This window comes from Lacerta agilis, chromosome 7 (genome assembly GCF_009819535.1).
Source record: "Lacerta agilis isolate rLacAgi1 chromosome 7, rLacAgi1.pri, whole genome shotgun sequence".
NCBI lineage: Eukaryota > Metazoa > Chordata > Lepidosauria > Squamata > Lacertidae > Lacerta > Lacerta agilis.
In genome coordinates, this window is record NC_046318.1 from 85,030,013 (window position 1) to 85,053,233 (window position 23,221).

The 23,221-nt window shown below is 46.9% G+C and overlaps 1 protein-coding gene and 1 long non-coding RNA gene across 2 annotated transcripts; both read right to left on the reverse strand.

Annotated features, from left to right (window-relative positions):
- Nucleotides 1–3,952: 3,952 nt before the first annotated feature.
- CYHR1 (cysteine and histidine rich 1) lies at nt 3,953–21,586 on the reverse strand. The gene is made up of 4 exons (XM_033155983.1): nt 21,114–21,586; nt 9,326–9,564; nt 7,843–8,054; nt 3,953–4,664 (listed from the first exon to the last, which is right to left on the reverse strand). Exons 1-4 carry the CDS (start codon nt 21,492–21,494, stop codon nt 4,273–4,275), a joined length of 1,224 nt encoding a protein of 407 aa, XP_033011874.1. The 5' UTR covers nt 21,495–21,586; the 3' UTR covers nt 3,953–4,272.
- Nucleotides 5,534–7,091, reverse strand: LOC117050369. The gene is made up of 2 exons (XR_004427081.1): nt 6,480–7,091; nt 5,534–5,982 (listed from the first exon to the last, which is right to left on the reverse strand). It is a non-coding gene; the product is annotated as an uncharacterized LOC117050369 (long non-coding RNA).
- Nucleotides 21,587–23,221: the final 1,635 nt, after the last annotated feature.

Consider the following 23,221-nt stretch of genomic DNA (forward strand, 5'->3'; position numbering starts at 1 on the left):
TCCATCCCTCACTTGGCCCTCCGGGAGAATTAACCACTGCCATGATGAGATCGCGCCTTAACAGCACCTTCTCAAGAAACAAGAAGGGTCCATTCTGTCCCATGAGCCACTACTGTTCTGACACATTGCCCCCTCCCTCCCAGAAATACTGGAGAAGTCAGAAGCTTGGCAATAGATAATAGATTCTTGCAATAACCGTTGGGAGGGGGAAGTAGTGCCTTCAGTTATACAGGATAAAGGGAAATGATGTCTACCCATGAACCGCTCCCAGTGGGTAACTGCAAAGCTAGCTTTTCGCCACTGGCTAGACAGAGATGATCAGCCACTAAATGTCTTTGCAGAGGAATCTGCTGGGGAAGGAAGAATGTGGCAGCAGGTCTCTTTTTAGGAGGTAGATGACAAATGTATTGAAGTGTCTGGATGGGAGAACTCACACCCAAGATACCCCAACTCTGGAAAGGAGCCGAGAGGTACAACCACCTGGCTACAGCTTGTTTGTAGCACAACTCAACTGCACTTCACTCAAAAGTTACTACATCACAAATTCCTCTAGACCTCCGCTCCAGTCGTCAGTAGCCAACTCTGTCTCCTGCTAGTCCTAACTAGAGCAAAAGGCCTCTTTTTTTTTTAAGCAGCAACAGGAGACAGACAGATGACCCAGTAGAAAAAGTCCACACATGGAAGACTCCATGGGTAGCATTCAACTAAGTTTTAGAATAGATCCACTGAAATTAAAGAACATGACTAGGTTAGACCCATTAATTTAAACAGGTCTGCTCCAAGTAAAACAAATCTGAATACCATTCTATGGGGCGACTGCCCAACCCTCCATCTCTCAAGTGCATTCTGAAAACATTGAAAAGGTGTTCTCTGGTAGGATCCAAAGGGAGGGAGAGGAAGAGGCTCCACTTGGTTTGCCATGCTTTGAATCTCAAGGATCAAGCCCATTTCGCTTTCCACACCCAAGTGGGGTGCCAAGCAAACCCCTCTTTCCACTGGTGTTCCTCCAGACACTTCCATCTCTTGGACAAGATTGTTCACAATCTCATCTTCCTTCTCTTCCCACCCCCAGGATTGTGTGGTTTCTTACGAGAGGGGTCTGAAGTCCTGCTAAGAACACCTTCCTCCTAACTACCACAGTAGCTCTTCCAACATCCAACCGGTAAAAGCTACTCCCAAAGAAGCTCTTGGCATGCAGAAGTTACACAACTGCATGCCAAACACCAGGGTCTGGGAAGCTCTGGACATAGGCACCATCAGAACTTTTGTTTTCCATTGCTAGCCTCTGTGGGAATTGATGTTGCCTTTTCAATTTACACGAGGACAAGGTCTGAGCTTTCCTACGGCCTTCCAGAGACGGGATGCAGGAAAGGCAGGCCCATTGAAAGCATTCCTTCTTCTGCAGTTACCTAGTATATCACTTCTACTCATAAGTTAAGGTTCATGCTGAAGCCAGTTCCTGGAAGCATGACAAGCAGGTTTCTAACCTCTGCATTAGTATATACATAAGCTCCTTTTACAAGTAAAACTTTTGGTGTGTGCCTTTATTTCCAGAGCAACCACAGTATGCGAGTAGGGTAGGGAAGAACGATTTCAAGTCTAGACCTGCTCCAGTTTAAGGATTAAGTGATGTGCTAATTCTGGCTATTATTTAGAGGCTGCAGTCTTGAAATCTGCGCCACAATAAAAGGATCCATGAGCTTTAGTTCCCTGCCGTCCACATCAGGACAAGCTGCAGGCTTCCTCAACCCACATATTCTGCACTTGAGCCCAGAGACAGCCTCTTCGTTCCAAATACTGGAGAAGGTGCTCAGCGCTGGTTTGCATCCCCAAATACAAGGAAGACAGTTGCATGCACACAGAGGCATCTAAGGGGCATTCTTGTTCCAAGTGCAGGCTCCAATGCTCAAAAGCACCCATTACAAGAAACTGCATGGACACGGGGGGGGGGGGGGGTCCTTCAGCATGCAGCCTGCTTTGTGGAGATCTTAAGAACTAGTTCCTGGTTCAGAGTCCTTGCAATTAAACACCTTAGGGCAAGAGAGACATAATTTTGGCTTGGGCAACCCTCAACTGGTAAAACAAAAACAAAACCCTGCCGAGTTGGTCAATAATTCCTAATCACCAGCTAAAACAAACAAACAAACAAGCCACAACTGTATGTATGTCTGAAAAGCTCTTCCTCTGAAGCTCACAACTGTTTCAGATATTCCATGTATCCCACCCGTGCTGCTCAGGAAAGAAGTTCTGCCTTCACATTCCCATCAGACAGGACTGATATAATATGGGGCAAGTCCTTTGCTAAACAGTTTAACATGCCATCACCTGGAACATCCTGCTAAACAGCTTGCCAAACTTCAGTTCACGTTATCCCCGGGCACTTTACTTTTTCTAAACACATGCTAAGACATTCTCCTACTCTGGGACTCCCAAGAGCATGTGGCCTGCTAAAATGAATGTGGCCCAGGCAGCCATGTATGACAGCCCACCAGGAGCTTTTGCTGCCCTGCCAGGACAAACACGAGACCTGGCATGGCACAGTAGGCACCTGGTGGGCCGCACATAGCTTGGTGGGCCAGTGACAACAGACCAGCCTACTCCTGGGACATCGCAGACTAACTCCCCACATTTCTAAAAATGATTCTTTGACTACCACCCGCCACCACTATGACCAGGAGGCTGAAGGGAGAAAGGAGGGCATTAAAACTGGGAGGGTAGGGACTGCTTTGCTACCCTTTTAACAGCAATAAGTCCCAAGGAGGACAGCACCTGCAGCAAATTCTCACGTTTTAAAAAAAACATACCTGATCCAATTAGTCCATATAAAGCATAAATTGCCACCAAAAGTAGCTTCCTTTAAATAAAAATGGCATGAGGATGAGGGGAAGGAGTCAAAAGGAGAGGGAAGAAAATCATCTTGGATGTGCAACATAACCTATTGGTTCCTCATGATACAGTCTTCATCCACCACCAATTCCCCCCCCACCCCAGTTAAAAATATGTTTAAGAGCATCAAGCAAAATATCCCTGTAGATCTCGTTGAAATTTGGTGAACGGCCACGCTATCCTCATCCATATATCTATATATATATATATTACATACATAAAATCACATTGTAAAATTGCATAATTACTAGAAGAGCCTGTTAACTCATTTGCACAAGAAAGAAAGAAAGAATTTTTTTCCAAGTATTGGGAAAGTTCCCAAAACAGACAGAATAAATCACCCTGCATTCCGAGAAGTCTGCACTGATTTGGGTCAATTCTATTTAGGTTCCTATCTAGTCTGTCAAGATCTCAAGCCTGATGGTGGGGGGACTGGGGTGGAACAGAAGAAACAGGGCAACGCTGGGACCTCTCTGGATTCTCTCCTTGTGAAGTGCAATTCAAGCCATGTTGAGGATGCTACTTCCTGCTGGAAAGGAAGAGCCAGCAACTTTTCCATTTGTCATCATTAACCTTCTATTAATCCTGACTTCATTTCAAACGCTTCTTCGCCAGCCAGCAGCTCAACCGCACGGAAAAAGCGGGGGGGGGGGGATGATTTGAACTACTGATACACAAATGGAAGATTGGTGATCCTGCTACTCATTCATGCCAAAAAGCACCCAGTACGCTATTATCTCCCCTCTCTACAGAACTTGTTAGAATGTGGCATTTTAAGCCCAGTTAGAAGGAGCCTGGCAAAAAGCCCCTTGCCTTGGGGGGGGGGGGCGGGGGCGGTGTCTCTAAAGATGACTTGGTTATCTGAGAATCTCCCATTTGTTTTATTCCAGTAAATCGGAGACAGAACCCACCACTTCCAGATTCTACTCAATTCTTGCTACTATTATTCAAGCCAGAATGTCTCCCCACCAGGGCAGAAGGACACAGTGAAGGACCTTAACACCACCGCCCAACCAACCACCCTGACACTACATTGTGGATATCACACACAATCATGACACAGATGCAGCCTTTTCACAATGTATTGATTGGTGGTTGCCAGCTTGGCGCTCTCAAGCCTCGTCCGTACCCTTCACCGAGCCGGTTCCCCAGTCGCCTATTCCTGGCAGAGATGGAGAGAGAGAGACACGAGGAAGGTAGCGGCCGCTCACAGCTGTTGTATACCACACATGCAAAATGTTCTCTTTAAAATAATCAAATAATTGTGGGATCATAAAGGGGTCGAGGCAGCCGTTCGAGGTTACTCTGGTTCAGTGGTGCACGCGTTCTCTCTCGCCCTCTCATTCTCTCTCGGTCACTCCTGGAAAAGCCAAGCTTTGCTTACGTTTACTTCTGTATCTGGAATATAAAGAGACGCAGGTTGATGTTCTTGGCTGCCAGCAATTTGTTACATTCCACAGAGTCTATGATGGGGAGCGGCACGTAGTCTGTTTCGTTGTTCTCGTTGGTAAAGACAAAGTGATAGATCACAGGGTTGATTTTCACGTCATCGTAAGGTCCTTTGAGCAGCAGGAACGAGCACTCCATGGGGGAGTTGATCTTGCTCTTGAGAATGAGCTGGAAGGAGAGAGTCCGCTTGCACGACAAGTTAGGGTTTCGTTCCGAGTCGTTAACTCGAGCCTTCAATACCCAGGTCTGGTTCAGCACCGTGAACCGCGGAGTCTCATAGTAGAGGCGGGTGATGAAGTCATCTGTTCGGTAAGGACGGAACTGAACCTCTGCAAGAGAGCGAGAAGAAGGGGGTTGGGGGGTGTGGAAGAAAGGAAACACACAGTTAAACCAGAGAAGTTGGCAGCAGAAAAAATCAAAGCTCAAGTTACCTGTAGCTACTGTGAGGGGCCTTCTTTGCCGGGACGTAAGGAGACAACAAGGGTGAGAGTAGCCATTCAGAGCTAGTTAGGGGGAGAAGCAACTTGGCTTCTTGGAGGGAAAGGGAGTAGGGAAGAGGAGAAAATGAGATAAAACATCAATGCATTTTAACACTTAAAAACCACTACACAGTTTCATCATTGCTTAAGTTTGCAGGGGGGGGGAGGAGGGAGAGAAGCGGCAGGGAAGCTCAAATGTGAACAATGCAACCACTGTTACTACAAAGCTGCCTGCCTGGAGCCACACTGCCTGAAGGAACCCTGTGGGAGCGTCAGGAGTAACCAATCCAAAAATCACCACTCCAGGATGGGAGTCGTCTGGAAGCAAGAGAATTTCTGCTCCATGTTCGTTTATCGCAGGACATGGAAGGTGCTATCACCAAAGCATCTTCAAGTCTTCTGGTCTTGCCCTCCGTTCTTTGCACGATGCTGCCACACTGAATAAGGAGCATTTCCTCAAGAGGCCACCAGCAGCGGCTTGTAGTGCACAATCACATCACAGCTCTAAAATTCAGACTTTAGGTCTAAGGCCAGACCCTTTACAGCACCACATTGGAGGCCTCTTCCAGTACCTGCGTAAGAATTCTTGGGCCACTGACAGGCAGCGAAGCTAACACATGCGCCATTCAGAATTGTAGGGGAAAGGCCGCTGGTTCCAGATTCATTATGAGTGTCCATAACAACATACGGGTGCATAAAAACCAAGTCAGACAATGCAGTTCATATAACACAGCACCTTTATTTTATTGGCATTAACAATACAGATCTGTAGATGGCACAGTTATGTATCACCACAATGCAAACCAAGAAACAGGGGGTGGGGTGTGTGAAGAAGAAGCAGCCTTCAGGTTTTCACATAGTGCAGAAAATCCTGGGGTTAGATTCATAAAGACAGAGAACAGTACACTGAATCATTGAAAGCTCTATCCAATTTTTAGACCCAAATGATTTGGCACAAGTCCAGTGTCAGTCTCTTAAAACCCTTCTCCAGCAGAGTCCACAGTGCAACGAAGTGCTTTGTTTTGTTCAAGTATATCAAGATTGTTGGCTCAGTGTTTTAAAAGTCTTTGGTGTACAAAACCCATGGAATCTCACAGAAACTCAGGGACAGGGAACCTCTGTGTACATTTTTGCATTCTTCGGTGTTTCCAGGGAACGGCAGCAACACCTGGACAAAGGAGGTGATGGAGTTATTCAAGCCACACAATCAGTTCGACTCAGCACTTTTGATCTCTCCGTGTCAAGCAGGCACAGCCTCTCTGGAGTCCAGAGTCTGGACAGAGGCCGCCTCTTTTCTAAAGCAGAGGAAGATCTCCACCCCTCTTCCCTCGTGGGCAGAGGCTGCACAGTGTTCAAGGACACCGAGCAGGTGAGCCTCAGGCTACCCTCAGGAGCCAGCTCTCAACCTGTGCAGGTTGAACCCACCACCCTTCCCCTCAGCATTGCCATGCGGCACTGCCTAGCTCTTGAGCAGAGCCGTTTCCTTACTGTTCTCAGATCTGCTACCACCAGGGTGTCCAGCTGAACTGTTTGCCACCCCCTCCTGTGGCTGCTTTGCCCGTACAGCAATGAACTTCTCAGGAGGGAGGCAGCTGGCCACCTTGCTCCACACCCCAACTTCACCAGGGCTCTTATTGCCGCTTTGCTTTTTCACGCTCCAAGCACCTTTTCTAACTTAGCCAAGACAAGCAAAATCCTCTTTGCAGGTTGCAGCACTTGCTGGGGCAACAGAGAAATTCCACTACTTCTCAGGACTGGAGACAACAGGTTAAACTCATTCAGGTCCTCTCTGCAGGAAAGGTGAACATTTACAGCAAAACAAAGGAGGTTTCAGAATCTGTTTCCCCACCCCCAATCAATAAACAGTGATTTTTTCCACACATTATGCTGAACATGTTGCCAAGCCTACTTCAGGAGTCATACCAATGGAGTCAGAGGCTTACCTGGAAAAGCAGTTTAGTTCTATCAGGATAAAACGACAGCTTCCTCCCTAACCTTGAAGATTTACCTTTATGGTTCCCACACTTAAGGGGGAAAACACTTTGCTGCTAGGTCAAGAAAACCAGGGAAAGGCTCCACATCAGGAAAGGATGGCAATGTTTCAACCTCTTTGGAAAGGGGGTTGGGTGGAAAACTCCCAAAGTTTTCAAAATACGTATAGCAACCACATGAACAACCAACTCTCTGAATAGTAATCAAAACCTAAGCTGGAAGGTGTAATAATACTTCATTTCACAAAGAACAAATTTCATGTAGAATTTACAACCTAAGTAACATGGATACACCAGATTCCCAACCAAAGTGGATGAATGACAAAGGACACTATATATTAAAACACCGCCCCCCCGTCCCCCATCCACCATCCCCAACCCCATACAAAGCAGCAGAACCAACACTGGTTTTAAGCCTTAGGCTGAGGCCTGGCTCATCAGCCCCACAAATGCAACTACAACGCCTTACCTGCAGCTACGAAAGGTCCTTCTTCCACGCGACATCAATGCTGCACAGTGGAATAATTAGCAAAGGAAGAATGCCAAAGAAGCAGTCAGTTCTGCTCAAGAAGATAGCCTCTGAGCGCGTGGCTCAGGGACCAGAAGCTGCGCACAGACAGTGCAGCTTGTGACACACACACACCTGGTCACTTTTCTTCCCAGGCCCTCAGCATCATGTAAAACATCTCTCTCTCTCTCTCTCTCTCTCTCTCTCTCTCTCACACACACACACACACACACACACAGGTTCACCCTTAAACCTGAACTCTCAAGTGCACAAGGAGGTTTTCTGGGGCAGCCATTTTGTGCTGTAGCCCTGTCTGATCAGCAAAGTCTCACTCTTCTGATCTAGAGGAACAGTTGCTGCATGTTTATTTAATGAAAACAAATTAATAAATGTTGCATAACAGAAACACAACCATCAACAGACAAATGGCACTAATGTACCAGGGGGGGGGGGGAGCAAGGAATAAGCAACCCAGCATCAATCACAAAAGCTCTTTTTATCTACAGCCTGATCAAATCCCAGCAATTACCTGTATAGCCAATCTTCTCGAAGCTGAGCAGGCCAAATATGCTGTTGTACAGCTGCATCTCCTTTTTATGCGTTTGGTCCATTTCATCCAGAATCTCCATCAGCTCATTCCCCGTCTTTGTTGGGTGTGTGCACTCTGCCTCGTGTACGGTCAGCTCGTGGAAAGGGCCTTGCCAGGGGCACCCAATCCGCTTGTACTTGCACCGAGTAACTCTGCAGGCGGAAAGGAGGGCAAAACTCAAGTGAGCAGCCATCTCAAGTAGGATGGCAGGGCAGACGGAGGTGGGGTGGCACACTGCGCAGCAATGCTCGAGGCAAAAAGTAGTCCCCAAAAATGACACACAAAGAAAAAGGACCCTGGAATTCCAACCCTTGATATGAAAGATTCACAAGCTACCGGGTCCTTTTTTCTCCCCCCAGACTGCTGCACTGACCACAGCTTCCCAGCACAGATGTTAGTAACAGGTATCAGAACAGAAAAGCTGTGCCTTCATCGCCAGGAAGGGGCTTGTCGATATGACACAAATAAAATGTTTCACCACTGAAGAACAAAACCAGACATTTTAAGTCATCTCATTACATTCCCATTCCTCTTGCCCCCGTGGCCAAGGCAAGGCCATTGGTCTTTATACCACCTGCTCTGGCACCCTAAATCAGTGTTTTTCAACCTTTTTTGGGCAAAGGCACACTTGTTTTATGAAAAAAATCACGAGGCACACCACCATTAGAAAATGTTAAAAAAATTAACTCTGTGCCTATATTGACTATATATAAAGTAATTCTCTTGAATAGGAATCAAATAAACACAATTTTTCCCACAGCACACCAGGCAACATCTCGCGGCACACTAGTGTGCCGCGGAACAGTGGTTGAAAAACACTGCCCTAAATCATGGGCTGCCAACCTTTTTGTACCTGTGGATCCATTTCAAAGCTGGAGAAACCGTCATGAACAAAGACATGCCTATTTACCCTGGCATTTGGCTTTTAATTGGGGCCCTCTGGTATGGTGATAGCCTAAGCCTAAGCCTTGTTTTGGCTTTCATCTTACACTTGGGCAGGGCAGGAGTCATCCTTTTGGTATTACTGAACACCTTTAATCGTTAACGTTCTTTTATCTTTTTGATCTTATTTTTTAAAAAATTGTATTCTGCATGCATTTATAACTGTAAGTTGCTTTGAGGCATTTTATGTAGTAAGCAACATAAAAAAATGCTCGTAATCTGCATCGGGGTCTTCATCACTACCTCCCTACAGTTTGCTATGGAACCACAAGATGGGCAGCACACACACACACACACACCAAGAGCATTCCTGCAAAAGGTGATTTGTACAATACATACAACTTTGCTGATGACTAGATGGAGCAGCCCTTTTTCCTGTCGGCACCGTTCCAAGACCTGTCCATCCCATCCCATCCCATCATAGCAAACTGCCTTGGAGTCAACAGTAACTCTTTGGTAAATGGCAAGAAGAGCCCTTTACCTGTCCTGGCATTCTTCTTTCTGATGCCTCTCCAAAAGAGAGCGAGGAAACTGGCGCATGCAGAAGCCACACTCCGATGGCAGCTCGCTCACTGCTTTCTCTACGGCAAGATTTCGGCAGCAGAGGCTCTTGCTGATTTCGCAGCGACAATTTGGGCAAGTGGCTTGCTCCTCTTTCAAGCGGGCATCTGCCAGCAGGTGGATGAAGCACCCAGCACACATTAAGTGACCGTTTGTACACTGCGAGAAAAAGGAAAACCAGAACTTCAGAGGTTTTCTAGAATTGCAGAAGATTCACTCAATCCCTGTGTCATGCTTGAGTTCTACGTAGCTTATGTCAATTATACTTCCATTCTTCCTTGCCATAATAATAATAATAATAATAATAATAATAATAATAATTTATTCATTCCCCAGCCACTCTGGGCAGCTTCCAACTGAATATTAAAAACACAATACAGCATTAAATATGAAAAACTTCCCCAAACAGTTCCCATTCAATTTTTTTGTCAATTCTCTACACTTTTTTTAAAAAAATGTATTTGCTGAAGAAGCCCCTCTGTTGCAGTCCCGAGTAAGAATACACAATTAAGGTAGTGCCCACTCTAGTGAGAAAAAGAGTGGGGACAGAAATACAGATCCTCCTCTCTATGTAAGCAATCATGGCCCAAGGCCAGCATACTTGCTTCAGACCCAGCCACTCTGCAAGCTCAAGGAGATCCAATTTTAAAGTGTTCCAGAGCAAGAACCTGAGAAGCAATCTCTTCAAACATGCTCTGAGCTCACCACACAACTCAGGGACCTGAAGGTGATTTTGTAAGCTGCAAATGAGGCGAGAAAGACTGTACAACACAGTCCAAAAATAGTTGTGCTTTCAAATTGGCCAAATACATTCAGGCTAGGCAAGCCTGCTGTCCTCAGGTAGTGAGTCTCAACAGGGAGTTTATTTGAAGTCACCAAACATACAGCTGGGAGTCATCTAGTCAAGTGCAGAACATTCAATAACAGAGATGCCTCTTTTATCCACCTTCCTTAATTTCTTGCCAACTTAAAAAGAGCCCCATCTCAAATGTGTTTATCCTCCCATTCATTCAGATACAACAGACCTTGCTCAAAGAAGAAAAGTGATCTGCATAGACCACCCTACACTTCGGCTGCAATTCAAAGACACACTTCTCTAGGATGAAGCCCCAGTGAACACAGTGAGACTTATTTCTGAGTGAATGTGAGCAGGATTGTGCTGTAAGAGACCCACCTACAGGGGGTTGAGACAATTCTAGAAGGGGCTGCCACTCCCAACTACTGCTTACCACATACTTATTTAGCAGCTTCCAATCTGAGTTTGTGCACATGGATAAAATCCCACTACTCAGAATTTGAGGACAGGTTTGCAAACCATTAGGGACCCAGGTGGCGCTGTGGGTTAAACCACAGAGTCTAGGGCTTGCTGATCGGAAGGTCGGCGGTTCGAATCCCTGCCACGGGGTGAGCTCCCATTGTTCGGTCCCACCTCCTGTCCACCTAGCAGTTCGAAAGCACGTCAGAGTGCAAGTAGATAAATAGGGACCGCTCCAGCGGGAAGGTAAACGGTGTTTCTGTGCGCTGCTCTGGTTCGCCAGAAGCGGCTTTGTCATGCTGGCCACATGACCCGGAAGCTGTCTGCGCACAAACACCAGCTCCCTCGGCCTATAGAGCAAGATGAGCGCCGCAACCCCAGAGTTGTCCGCGACTGGACCTAACGGTCAGGGGTACCTTTACCTTTACCTTGCAAACCACTACTGTGAATCCAGGCATAACCTATTTAATGTACTGCACTGATATACAATCTTTTCTTCCAAGGAGCTCCTTTTACTCAGTCACTATTTTATGCTATTTTCATATCACAGCAATGTTAATACACAAACATCACTATATTTACTTTTCTGCCTAATGCAAAACCAGGTGAAGGATAGCAACCAATCACTGAATCACCCCTTTATGGGGCTTTTAATAAACAAGGCTTTGGCCTTGGAAGCACAATTGTGCCCTGCATTTAAGAGACCTGTCTTTCCGAGTCCTCATGAGGAGGAGGAGGAGGAGGCATGTGGCTCAGGAAACAGGAGCCTGGTTTTTCCCGTTTATTCTCACTCAAAACACCACATGGTGCTTCATAACCCTAATTAGAGAGAAACAGAGCAATTATACTTTAGCATCAACACAGGAAGTGGCTGTCAGTAACAGCACCTACAAGCTAGGGTGGTGGAGTCCAAATGTTGGAATTACTGCTACCTATAAATCTCAGCCAATGAAGAGTGGGGAGGGGAGGGGATGAAAAGCCATAGATCATCATTTCACTGCCTCTTTCACCAGTTTGTCTCATAAGTCACATACAAGGCTAAGTGCAAGTGCAGTTATGCATGAATGCTGGACGAAAGGGACCAAAATTATTCAGCACACCCGGCCAACTGCTTCCATCTTGGATTCCTTTAGCCAGAGACTATGGCAGACCAACACGGCTACCTACCTGTAACTTTAGCCAGAGATTCATCAATGTCTGCGGGCACTTGTGCAGAGATATCAGAGGTGTGTGATGCCTTTTACATTACTAAAAAATTTTTAAATAAAAAGCAAACATACCTGAACTCTGCATTTTCCTCAGCCATACCCCCTTCCTTGGGAGATATTTCTTACTGTTGGAATTTATATACCACTTGATTGTAAGAAAACCTCTAAGGCATTGTTAAGTCTACAACTGCCCTCAACCCCGACTACTGGTGAGGCTGCCTGGGGATAATGCGAGTTGTAGTCTGACATTTGGGGACTCGACACTGAAAAACACTGCTTTAGTCTGAGCAACTTCAGCAGGCATCTCCCTCTGGCCCAGTATTGTGCTGGTCAATTTACAGGTCTCTTCTTCAAGCACAGATACAAAATAAATAGCTTAGACCAGGGGTGGCCAACTCCCAAGAGACTGCGATCTACTCACAGAGTTAAAAACTGGCAGTGATCTACCCCCTTTTTTGGGGTTCAGGTCAAAATTGTTGAGCTTTTTATAGGAAGGAGGAAGGCCCGTTTTTTGGGGGGGGGTCAAAGTTGTTGAGTTTTTTCAGGGAGGAGGTAAAATGTTTTGCTTTTTTTAGGGGGGGGCCACAGTTGTTCAGCTTTTTTGAGGGGACCCAATGATCTACCAGTGATCTACCGCAGACGTCCAGTGATCTACCACTAGATCACGATCTACCTGTTGGACATGCCTGGCTTAGACCATGCAAGCATTGTAAACTCTGCCTGCCTAAGGTCACAGCTAACTCTGAAGGCACCACACAACAGCTCTGCTGGATGAGATTCCACTAATATACTCGTGACAGAAAAGACAGATATCTTTTTGCCACCGCCATAAAGGGAACCTCAAATGGGCTCTAGATTCAGTTAGCTCTCCATCATTATCTCCCTAATGTTCTACAACTCAGGACAGAAACTTGATTTTGGAATGGAGGCCCCCACCTGCCTCCTGTGCAAGGAGCCATTTCTCCTAAGTAGGTAACATCATAACAGAAAACACCCCAAAGCAGTTGCTCCAAACCAAGTGGCCTGTAGGCTGAAGTAAAATGAAGGCACAACACCTGCAGGACAAATACAAATAAATAACTCTGTGCAGGGGGACTGAATATTCACAAAACCACTTTCCGCTCAATTTAAAGACCAGTATGAATTCCCCTGACAGTATTGGCCAGGAATTCATCAAAGAGAGAGAAACTAGAGCAATAAGTCAAAATCCTCCTTGGCACCAAATATACACATCACCACACACTCTGCCTTAAACAGGAACACTGGTGTAGCAAAGATTTCACAAGTGACCTGTAAACAAAGCCTTTATGTACAGGTGAAACTCGAAAAATTAGAATATCGTGGAAAGGTTCATTTCTTTCAGTAATTCAACTTAAAAGGTGAAACTAATATATGAGATAGACTCATGACATGCAAAGCAAGTTATGTCAAGCCTTTATTTGTTATAATTGTGATGATTATGGCGTACAGCTGATGAGAACCCCAAATTAACAATTTCAACTTTGGGGTTTTCATCTGTTTTATGCCATAATCATCACAATTATAACAAATAAAGCCTTGACATATCTCACTTTGCATGTCATGAGTCTATCTCATATATTAAACTCCAGTAGCTAATGAAAACAATTGCTTACATAAATGGACTTTTCCGCGATATTCTAATTTTTCGAGTTTCACCTGTATTTGCTAACTCCATTTCTACATTGCCAAATAGCAGGCACTCTCTGGGTGGTTCACAAAACAGGTTAAACAGTGGCCCCTCCAAATGCTGTCAGTCTACAGCTCCCATCAGCATGGTCAATGGTCAGGGATGATGGGAATGATAGTCCACCAATATATCAAGGGTCATGGGTTAGCCACCCAGGTTAAAACCATAAAATACAAGGATAAAACCATGTGAAAACAGCCACAGAATAAAGCCAAAGCAAAACCAACAGTATCAAAAACATCTTTTTTTAAAAAAGGCAACCCATTTTTAAAACTGAAGGAATAAAAAGCCTGGGAAAATTAAGAAAGGTTTTCATGCGACAGAGACATCCAGAAAAGGGCCTCAGAAGACGACATTATGGTGCACATGGGCATACATGGAGTGAGGCAGGCACTCCTTGGCCAGAACCCGTTTTTGACTTTAATACCAGCATTATGAAATGGGTCCAGGAATGGGCAGCCAGCGCAGATGACAGAGCATGGGCATAATATTAACCATCATGATGCCTATTTTGAACCAACTGAAACGTCTGGAGGGTTTTTTTAAAGGCAGCCGCACGCATAACGCATTGCAGTATTCCAAAACAGGGATGACAGAATGTGGGTAATGGTGGAGACGCCGTTTCTATCAAGCTGATCTCTCAACCACAGCCCTAAGACGATGAAAGAAGGCCACCTATGTATCCAGCAGCAGTACTAGGTCCAAGAGCACCCCCAAACTGCAAACCTGATTCTTTAGAGCAGGGCTGGCTAATGGCCCCATTGGCCTCCAGATATTGCTGGACTACAGTGTGGACTGAGTCTCCGTTTACTGACCCTCAGTCAGTCTACTACATTAAGTTAGCAGGGTGGGGATTATGTCATTCACCCAAGGATTCCCAAAGAGGCATCTAGGCAATCGTCAAACAACAGGTATGGCGTTTCTGGGGCAACACCTACTAATGAAAGAGTAAAGACAGTCAAGTATATTGCAGAGGCACACAACCTCTCAACAGGATGAAGTCACCAGGGATAGCATCACTAACAGAGCCAGGCAGGATCTGACATCACAGTATGGCTGGGGGAAAGCAGGGGCACACAGTAGCTCTGTTTAGGCCACCCAGGTGTAGTTAATGTGGAAACCCCGGGTTCAAACTTCACTCAGATGATTTCAACAAGTCACTATCCCTTGACCCAACCTACCACATAGAGTGCCTAAAATGCCAGCTGGAGGCTACTTGGAGAAGGGGGAGGGAGGCAAGTAGCACAAATAAATCTGTCAGAGAGCCCATTGCCTTTAGCGGCTCCTCTTCATTTCCCAATCAACCGCACGTGGGCCTGGAAAGAGACTGTGGCAGCTGGAAGACCTGGGTATACAACAAACTAGGACAGGAAAATGGGGCATAAAACACACACACACACTCCAAGCAAAGAAGGATAGACGCATCATGCCAAGAACTGCACTGATCAAAGTAACATGTCAAGTTAAGGAGAAGCTGACTACATTTGTATATCAAGACATATTCCCTTCAGACACTCATGCAATGTTACAGATGCTTCTGCCAGCCTGGGAGACCTTTCAGTCACCTCCTGGAAGTTCAGTCTAAACCCTGAATTAATCTACCTGGCAGCAGAGCAGAGCACAAGAGCTGCGGCTGACAGGCAGAATTCCTAGAAACATTTCAGACAAAAATGATGAATGCAATATGATCATGAAACGCCAAGTCCTGACAAACTAACCTCTCAACAAGTCCACACAGCTGCCAAGGCCTATGCTTACTACTGTAGCAAACCCTTAGTTGGGGGAGGGAATAACTCAGTAGAAGTGCTTCTGCCATTTCCTAAGCTGAAGGCACTCAAGAAACCTCTCCCCTCTTTTTCTGAGTCTAGACAACATCTGTAGGCCCCTGCAGCATTTAGACATGGGCTCAAACCCCTACTCACTGACAGGATCAACAGATACACTGGACTACAATGGGCAACTCTCAGCCTCAGTTCTGCTGCCTGCAAAATATGCCATTATCTGCATAATGTATTTTTATTTGCAACCACCTAGCTCTCAGGACTGCTGTGAATACAAAACAATCTTCCAAAGCACTTGCACATCATAGTATGAGTTATATAAATGGTACTTATTACACAATTATTTCTGACACCAAAGCTCTTTGGGAAGGACAAGTTATCCTGGACACTCAAAGCATTCAAGGCTACCTACCAGCCAGGACTGTATCCTGCAACAAATCTGTTTACACTCTCAGGGCATAGCCCCTTCCTGTTTCTAAGCTGCTTCTTTTGAACTATATGTTGCACAATTTGCATGGGAAGAAGCTTTGCAGTAAAACCCTCTTCCTCTCCTCAGCTCTGTTTGCTCCACAATCTGGGCACTGGTCGTCAACTGGTGGGTCAGGACTCCCCACTGCTGCACTGCGACTTCTTCTAAGGTGGGAACACAACAACAACAACAACAACAACAACAACAACAACAACAGCAGCAGCAGCAGCAGCATATAAATATATGGTAAACAAGCAGTTGAAAAGAGACTTCCCTAAATGTATGGTTGGACTAAAGATGGGTCCTGGGTCTGAAAAGGATGAAGACTTCTGTTCAAGGGCAGCTAGATCTATACTGTGAAGTAGACAAGACTCCAGGGGTTTCAGACACTATGGCTCATCCCCAGTCTTCTCAAATTAAGCTGCAAGAATGCATTCCTGGGTTTGGAGCAGCCACAGACAACTCTGAACTGACCTTTCCAGGAACGCTGCTTCCTTCTGTAACCTTTAACACAAGTAGTATGCTTTCTTAAACGCCTTCCTCGGTACCAGCCGCCATCCTTCGCTGCTTAGGCTATAATCCCCCCAGTGTGCAAGAGAACACAAGCTTTTACTTGCTTCCCCAACTGTATGGAAAATGTTGTGTGGAAACAACTATTTACAAATATGAGGCTCAAACCACAGAATGGCAAAGTGAGGCAATTATTCTTAGTTTAAATAAAATATTTACACAAAGCCTTTACTAAAGTTGTAAACATCAAATAATTGAAAAAGCACAACCAGAACTAACAAAAAAAAACATTTAAAAATGGACATCATAAATCAGGAATAATAGGTCAGCGGGTCCTGGAACTTTTCCAGAATTTGTTATAATTATTTGTGTCCTGCCTTTCAGGATATTCAAAGGTGGCTTACGAACAACATCTAAATGCATAAACAAAAAACAAAACGACAAAAAAATTCAAGACATAAGGGATCCTCCCCACACAGCGGTTGGTGATAGACAACCTTAGAAAGGAAGGCCAGTGAACTTTAGCAGGTGGCTGGTGGTACATTGGACAGACTGGCTCCCGGCCTCTCTCTCTTCTGTCCTTCCGAGAGGACAGCTGGTAGATCGGCTCTGAAAGTGCCACAGCTTTGGCACCATGATCATAAACTTTAAGATTCAGCTTCTAGTCATCATTCTCCTGACCTGCCAGAGCTGGGATGGTAAGCAGAGTGTTTATTAGATCTCACCTAGCAGGGGTGTGTGTGCGCATGTGTCATGTGGGGAGAGACAGCCTTTGAAGGTCACGGATTTTCAAGATCAAGACCAGCACCTTGAATTGGGTCCAGAAACAAACAGACAACCAGTTATAACTGATGCCAAATAGGCCGACTATATGCACATCTCTTGGTATCTGAGACAAGCAACTGCATTCTGTATCGGCTGAAGCTTCTCATTTAACATGGAGCCTCATATGATGGCAACAACCACTGGACTCCAGACACAGACACTGCATTAACACAAAATGCTTCCATTATTGTCACTGCCAGAGTTTAATTGCCTGTGTGCTTCTCCTCATAGAGCTGTAACCAACAATGCTGTTTTTCTTCCCTGGGATCTTGAGCTTGTTTTCAAACTGGTAAAGCTAACACTAATCTTGCTCTTCCAAAAATGAAATGCAATTCCTGCCCTGTTTTTCAGCAAGGAATTATGGAGGTGCACATCTGACATCTCTTTATTCTACAGTGAGGCAGAGAACACTGCGCGGATATTATTAGGGCGCAACCACCAAAGTGTAACATCACCAAGGCGATGACCTTTGCATTTAGGGACTTAACTAAGACAAGTCACATGCTGCAAGTCACATGTTCCATGCTTCTGGTTCACACTTGGCTTCTTTTAGTTCAAGTCCTTGTTCTGCACCAATTAAGTGCAAACATTGTGGGGGGAGGGCAGGGGAGAGAACAGGAGGCTTTCATGCAGCTGAACAGCCAACAACAGAGGCACAACTGGACATAAGTCCATTTGATTGTTGATTTGTTTGCACAGATTGCCTGAAGAATCCTCTGTGGCTTATTTACCCTAAAATGTTTGCAGGAATTAAATGGAGCACAAAAATGAGGGGAAGGAAGCAGGTTCTGATAATGCAAGCGCTAAACAAGCGCTTAAGGGAACAACTTCGCAAAACAGTATCTTGGAAAGAGGGGAGGGGGTTTCTCCAAGCTTTGGTGGACCACCTCATGACACTGCAGAGCTCTTCATTACCAAAACAGAAAGGCAAAAAGCATCATCTGGTAGCAGTACAGGAGGCCCCATTGGCTAAAGTGGTGCTTCAGGTTAAGAACAGTTTCAGGTTAAGAACAGACCTCCAGAACGAATTAAGTTCTTAACCCGAGGTACCACTGTACCTGAATTTATGCATGGAGCTCCAGGAAGCCCAGAGCATTCTCTTGGTCAGAACAGCAACGCACATCTGTCAGCCAGCACAACACACCAGACTTCCTCCCCCAGCAAGAGGATCTGGGACTTTTAACAATGTCCATACAACTTCTCTGGCCTCTCCATTTCTGATCAGAAGTCCAACATCCCTTAACTTCTTTGAAAATAAGTGCCAACGCTTATATTTTGTTGAGATGATTTGTGCATTTGTAAGGTGGGAGGAACTACTTGGAAGTTATAGTCTGGAAGTTCTCATTTAGGTACAGGAGGTGGGGGCTTGGTCTGGCATATCTTTGGAAGTAGGTAGAAAGGAAGAAGAGAAGAGAGAAGCAACCCAGTTTTAAAAGTGAAGATATTAAGTATCTCTAATTCTGTAGAGAAAGACAAGCAGATCTTTCTCATAGGAAAGTAGGAACCCAGTCCCTGTAAAATTCATTCAACCTGTAGGCTAAATGAGGCTCTCTGAACCTTTCCCAATCTTCTCACCACTGTCCCTTAATGTGTCTCTAATGCCTCTCTTACTCACTCGCTGGATCATCACCAACCTTACTGTATGCTTGTGAAACATGGACCACTTATAAACACCATCTCCAACTCCTCAAAAGATTCCATCAACGGCGTCTCTGAAAAAATTTACACATCACTTGGAAAGACAGGCGAACTAATGCCAGTGTACTGGAAGAAGCAAATATCACCAGTGTTGAAGCAATGATTCTTCAAACATCAACTTCGTTGGACTGGTCATGTTCTGCAGATGCCTGATTATCTTCTTCCAAAGCAACTACTCTATTCCAAACTTAAAAATGGAAAGTGTAATGCTGGTGGTCAACAAAAGAGGTTTAAAGGCTGTCTCAAGGTAAATCTAAAAAAATGTAGTATAAACACCAACAATTGGGAAAAACTTGCCTGCGAGCACTCCAATTGGAGAACAGCCTTTACCAAAGGTGTCATGGGCTTTGAAGACACTCGAACTCAGGACCCAAGGGAGAAACGTGCTAAGAGGAAGGCACACTTGGCAAATCCACACCGTGATAAACTCCCGCCCGGAAACCTATGTCCCCACTGTGGAAGGACGTGTGGATCCAGAATTGGCCTCCACAGTCACTTACGGACTCATTGTTAAAACCGTGTTTATGGAAGACAATCTTACTCGGCTACAAGGGATCACCAAAGAGAAGAAAGAGAAGAGACTGCTTGTCTTTTATAGCTGCCAGGCTGCTCTCCTTCCAATACTCACGCACACATTCACTAGATATAAAGATAGCACAGAGGGATTCTCATCCATAGTCATATTCAAGCAAAGTAAGGAATCACAGCAGATGAGACTTGCAAAGCCAGTGCCAACAAGAAGAATCAACACACTGAGAAGTTCCATCCAGCACTTTGAACATTACCATAAAAACAGAGTCAGGAGATGGTGGTCGTCTTGAACCTGACTTCAGGGCAAAGGGAGTCCCTGTAGATGAGTGGAGTGGAGTTGTACAATGGCTCACTCCTAGTTCACCATTTACATCCCAGCAACTCTCACTCCTAGTTTACTACTTACATCCCACCCTTCCTCCAAAAAAACTCAGAGCAAATAAATTATTAACACAGGGGGAAGGGAAGCTCAGAGCAACAATTATGAGCAGAACAAGTTATACCACAGGTTGAAAGATCAGCAGCTAAACCTGCCACCCAAGAGGCTAAATTAATGGGTCAGGAGCAAGCAGCACACAGAAAGAGGCATGGGGAGATCCTGCCCACACGCTGGATAAATGGAGATCTCAGACAAAGCAAAACAAGGTGGGCGTGTCTGAATTGTGGAACTAGGTAATTGCTTCCATTTTAGGGATTTCTCCAGCATGGCTTACAGAAATACAGCATAATGGGAAGGGGAAAATATATGTATGTTATCTGATGGACACTCGCTCTGTGCAAGAGGGTGGGAAGAACAATGCAAGAACATACACCACAAGCACGTCTCTCCAATTCAATTGGTTACTGCCTCCCTACTTCTGTACTTACCTGCCATGATATTGGCTATTCCACCCAGAATGTGCACTGAAGGAGGGGCAGAGGGTGGTGGAGGGGACTGATCCACACCACTCTTTTACCAGTCAGGCAAGAATAATCAGCTGAACACCTTAACTTACAAGACAACCCGCCCACATTATTAAGTGATGATCCTTAGGAAGTGCTGATTTAACACCATTTTTTAAAGTGTGGTTTTCTCCCCCCCTCCCCTATTTCAAGCGTTTCCTTGCATTTCTCCCCTCGTGCATTTTTAAAAGCTCCTGACCGAACCCAAGGGCAGTGGAGGCTACAAGTTTGAAACAAGCGTAATGAAATGGACCAACATGGGCCGTTTCGTGCATTAGGGGAATGGGCCAAAGCTCAGCAGCGCATGCCTTGCATGCAAAAGGTCCCGGGTTCAATCCCCACGGCACCTCCAGGTAAGGCTTGGAGAGAGTACCTTGCTGCCTGCCAAGCGTTTCCCAACCTCGAGTCCCCAGCAGTTGTTGGACTACAGATCCCATCATCCCCGACCACGGGTCCTGCAGGCTAGGGAGTTGTAGTCCCAACAACCCAACAACCCCCGGGGGTCCCGAGGCTGGGAAAGACGGGTGGAGACCATACTGAGCCAGGTATGGGCCTGGCTCACTACAAGGTCGCTGCTGCCTGCGTGTCCGCCAAGGGCGATTCCCGCTTACCTTCGCATCCACACGGACACCTGCCCCCAGGTAGCCCTTCCCAACCCCGGAGCAAAAGGTTCAGCCTCCGAATGCCACCATTGCGGGAGGGGGGGGCTGCCTGGGGGAAACGTGGGAAGAGGACGCGTGTACGCGCGTACCCGTGTAGCAGGGGGATGGGGGGGGCGCACCTGGTAGACGGAGGCCTTGGGCAGGTCGAGGCACACCGTGCAGCAGAGGACCGAGTAGAGGCGCTCCTCCAGCTTGACGCCGCCGCCGCCGCCGCCTCCTCCCTCGGCTCCGCCCGGCAGCTTCAGTCGCTTCTTCGGCGGCGCGTCGGAGTCGCGGTCGCCGCCGGGCTCGGGCTGGCCCTGCCGGACCAGGCCGCCGCCGCCACCGCCGCCTCCTCCCCCCGCGCCCGCCCCCCCAGCCCCGAGCGGCGGCCCCGGCTCCTCCGCGCCCCCCGGGCCAGGCCCCGCCGCCTCCCCCAGCGCCAGAGGACCCCCGGCGCCCGCGGCCACGACGCCGGCCGCCGCCCCCCCGCCGGGCTCGCGCTCGTCTGGCCCCGACATGGCGCTCTGGCTCGGCCGCGGCTGCTCAGCCCTCCGTCCCCAGGCCCGCCTCGGCCGCCTCAGACGCCGCCATCTTTGTTTGGCCGCTCCGCTCCTTCTTCCCCCCGCCCTGCCTCTCCTCCCGCCCCCTCGCGGACACGCCCGCCCAATCAGAGCCAGGGGGCGTCGGGACCCGCCGCCCGTCAATGGCGCGACGTAGGCGGGGAACGAGACGGGCAGCCTGTCCCGCCCAATCCTGTGCCAGATGTCCTGAGAGACGGACAGGCGCCGGGGCTGCTCTCGGTGAACGCCCCTCCGACTCAGCCAATCGCCCCTCGCGGAGGGCGGGTCTACGCGTGGAGGAGGAGGAGCCGCCGCTGGGGCAGCACAAAAGACCAAATCGCCCGAGAGCCGTTGGACTCGCTTTCCCAGAAGCCTCCGCCGGTGTGGCCAACGGCCAGGGGAAACGGGAGTTGTAGTCCTCCGACGTCAGAAGGTCCGCAGCGTTTCCCCAACCGTATTGCCTTCGGCTGTCTGGGGCGACGACTCCTGTCAGGCCTACCTCGCGCAGCAGGGGCTGATGGGAGTTGTAGTCCGAAAGGTGTGATGCTGTGACAGCTGAGTTAGGCCCACCTCCTCTGGGAGGGCCAGGCTGGGCTTCTCAGGGGAGGGAGGCAGCTCTGGATCCAGCAATTTGATGCATGAGAGCTGGGGACATTTTGCTCCTTCTGCAAGCAAACAGCCCTGCAGAGAAGCAGAGAATAGACCCATCGACTTGTAGGGACCACCAACGGTCATCTAGTCCAACCCCCTGCAATGCAAGAATCTCAGCTAAAGCATGCCTGACAGATGGCCGCCCAACCTCTGCTTAAAAACCTCCAAGGAAGGAGAGTCCACCACCTTTTTGACGAAAAGTTCTTACTGTCAAATGTCCCTTCCTGTAACTTGAATCAGGATTTGCGTCTCCCCTTCCAGAGCAGGAGAAAACAAGCTTGTTCCATCCTCCATATGACAGCTGTTATAAGAAAAATACTGCTCCTTTTCCCTTATGGGGTATCTAAGAGCCCATATAGAGTCCTTTTGTAGGTTCTCTATCAGTAGGAGAAAATAACAGAGGCCAACCAGAGAATATTGAGAAGCAAAGCAGCTAGGAAGCCTGATCTTTATTAAAACTGTTGCAACAGGGTCTTCACTCACCCCACACAGGGAGGGAGGAGAACCCAGAACAATGGTGTGCAAGCTCTTATACAGTATGGACTTTTGAAATTCCCCACCCTGTAGCTCAAGACCACCCCCCCCAAAAAAAAATCTTACATACATCACTGCAGAAAACCTGTCTTCCAGGATACCTGCTAATGGTCACTGAATGCTTATACCTGGGCATTCCTTTGAGATTGTAAATAGTTCAGTTCCTGAATCTCTTACATATATTGACAGTTTGTTCAGCTTAACAGATACTTGCCAGACTGTATTTGAAAAGGGAGGTGTAAGCCCCTACAGTCCAAAGAAAACTGGAAAGCTTTTCCCATTTCCTTCCTCCTTGCAAGGAAATATTTGAGGTCAATTTGGGAAAGTCAAAATGCCTTCAGGATTGCTCTCCTGTACTGTTTCAGGCACTATACTTATGCATGTGTGTTTGCCTTGTACATTTATGAACATCTGATTTATATATATGAGACCTTAGAATTCCTATAACAACAGCCCTTCAGATATTTGAAGGTGCCTAGCTAGCGTATGTCCTCTCAGTC

Bases quoted from the DNA above. Each gene is read 5' to 3' on its own strand.
- CYHR1 (XM_033155983.1), bottom strand. From the start codon at position 21,494: ATGTCGGGGCCAGACGAGCGCGAGCCCGGCGGGGGGGCGGCGGCCGGC. The intron at 9,565-21,113 runs GTGCGCCCCCCC...TTTTTCTCGCAG, and splicing joins CCAAGGCCTCCGTCTACCAG to TGTACAAACGGTCACTTAAT. The intron at 4,665-7,842 runs GTAATTGCTGGG...GCTCTCTTGCAG, and splicing joins CGAGAAGATTGGCTATACAG to AGGTTCAGTTCCGTCCTTAC.